General features: G+C 65.2%; 1 protein-coding gene across 1 annotated transcript; it reads left to right on the top strand.

The window, feature by feature from the left end:
* Positions 1-6: 6 nt before the first annotated feature.
* LOC105310311 (kinesin-like protein KIF26B) lies at positions 7-2,261 on the top strand (the record flags this gene model as incomplete). Its single annotated transcript, XM_011386495.1, has 2 exons — positions 7-65; positions 1,046-2,261. Coding segments are annotated over exons 1-2 (1,237 nt in total), but the record flags the coding sequence as incomplete, so codon positions are not given.
* Between the last annotated feature and the right edge of the window lie 5 nt (positions 2,262-2,266).

The raw sequence follows: 2,266 nt of genomic DNA, 5'->3' as shown, positions 1-2,266 counted from the left end.
CGGAGACGCTGTCCACCATCCAGATCGCCTCGAGGGTCTTGAGGATGAAGAAGAAGAAGACGAAGGTAAGGGGCGCACGGCAGGTGCGGGCGGGACGAAGCTTTGGGGGGACGAAGCTTTGGGGGACGAAGCTTTGGGGGCCCCGCCCTGGAGCCCAGTCGGAAAGAGCCGAACCCGGATTTCTAACCCCCCGGGGGTGGGGGCCGGGGCCGGGTGCTCAGTGCGCACGGAAGGGGCGGAAAACCCTCAGGCCGGGCCAGGGGCGGTCACGTGCCGTCCCCACTTTTCCCGGTCGTCCAGCCTGGACCCCTCGCAGGGAGCGCGTGTCCGCTTCACGTCATTGCAGTGGCCCGCCGCTGCGAGATGGGACACTCGGAAGGGACGGAAGTGCTCGAGTGCACCTCCCTCCGCCTTGGTCCCATGTAGATGGAGACGGTGTCCTTCAGCTGGCCAACCCCAAGAGGGTCGTCAGCTCCCTGTTCACGTGGCACCTCTTCCCTGTGTTTGCAGGACGTGTGTTTGGGCTGCTGGCCTTTGCCACGTTCTCCAGTGGTTTCTGGCTGATGCTAAGAGCCTGCGAGAAACCACTGGGCTCTTCTTCTCAGACAGAGGCCAAGCCAGGACGGTGGTGACATGACGAGGACGTCAGAACATGATCGTGGTGGCGGCGATGTGTGGGGCTTCCCGCGCTTTTTCATAGCTTTTGTTTTTAGAAAAGGAGTCTTTGCAACCAGCGTTCTGTGACACAAGGTGCCACAGGTGGCGACGGGGTGCCACGTTGGTGACCCCTCAGCCTTAAGGAGGTCAGACGGGGCCGGGGCTGGTCACCTCCGTTCACAAGCAGCCTCTGTTTCCCCGTAGGGGTTACCACTCGCATAGGAGGCCATGGTGCAGAAGCTGGGCGCGCGAGCCTGGCACAGCCCAGTAGCAGCCCCCGTGCAGGGAGGCCGGCCAGGGCCTGGGGAGCCTGTACGCAGGCAGCAGGCCAGGCTCCCCCGGGGGGGTGCCTGGGAGACCCCCAGCTAACTTGTCCTCTCGCTCGCAGTACACGTCGAGCTCCTCGGGCGGGGAGAGCTCCTGCGAAGAAGGCCGGATGCGCAGGCCCACCCAGCTGAGGCCCTTCCACGCCCGGGCCGCGGCGGAGCCGGACTTCCCCGTCCCCCACCTGCCCAGCGACCCCGACTACTCTTCCAGCAGCGAGCAGTCGTGCGACACGGTCATCTACATCGGGCCGAACGGCACGGCCCTCTCTGACAAGGAGCTCACCGACAACGAGGGGCCCCCGGACTTTGTCCCCATCGTGCCGGCCCTGCAGAAGACCAGGGGCGACAGCGGCCGGCCCGCGGAGGCCGAAGAGGCCACGGCCAGCAAACCGGAAAGGGACTGCCTGAAGTGTAACACGTTTGCCGAGCTGCAGGAGAGGCTGGACTGCATTGACGGCAGCGAAGCGCCCAGCAAGTTCCCTTTCGAAGAGCTGCCTGCCCAGTTCGGGGCAGAGCAGGCAAGCAAGTGTCCCCCCTTAAGCCAAGGGGCTGGGGCAAACCCGCCCTGCGAGTCTGATAAGGAAGATAATGGGTCCGACAGCCAGCTGAGCGACAGAGAAGGCGCTGAGCCCCCGGCCTCCAGGCGGCAGAGGCATCGCTCCCCGGTCTCTGCGGCCACACGCACCAGCAGCCCAAGCCCTGTCCCTCCCAGGAGTGTCCCTGGCGGCAGCAGCAGCCAGCCCGGTTCTTCCCAGCTCGTGCAGAGCCCCAGCCTCCAGAGCAGCCGAGAAAGCCTGAACACCTGTGGCTTCGTGGAAGGCAAGCCCAGGGCGATGGGCTCCCCCCGGCTGGGCATCGCCAGCCTGTCCAAGACCTCAGAGTATAAGCCGACCAGCTCGCCCTCCCAGAGATGCAAAGTCTACACCCAGAAGGGGGTCCTGCCTTCTGCCCCTCTGCCTCCCTTGGGCAAGGACTCCGGCCCGGTGTCCAGTGAGTCCCTGCCACAGCCTGAGGTGCGTACCCCCCCGGTGGGAATGAGCCCCCGGGTTCTGAAGAAATCCATGTCCGGTGGGAGCGAAGGGTTCCCCGAAGCCTCTGCCGATGATGAGCCTCAGGCAGCGGTTTCTCCAGAGTCCAAGAAGGAGATCGTGAGCACCACGATGGTGACGGTGCAGCAGCCGCTGGAGCTGAACAGCGAGGACGAGCTGGTGTTCACGTTGGTGGAGGAGCTGACCATCAGCGGGGTGCTGGACAGCGGCCGCCCCACCAGCATCATCAGCTTC

Source organism: Pteropus vampyrus, unplaced genomic scaffold (assembly GCF_000151845.1).
Source record: "Pteropus vampyrus isolate Shadow unplaced genomic scaffold, Pvam_2.0 Scaffold2129, whole genome shotgun sequence".
In the NCBI taxonomy this organism is placed as follows: domain Eukaryota; kingdom Metazoa; phylum Chordata; class Mammalia; order Chiroptera; family Pteropodidae; genus Pteropus; species Pteropus vampyrus.
Note: the sequence above shows the minus strand (reverse complement) of the source record. Positions and strands in the feature narration are given on the sequence as shown.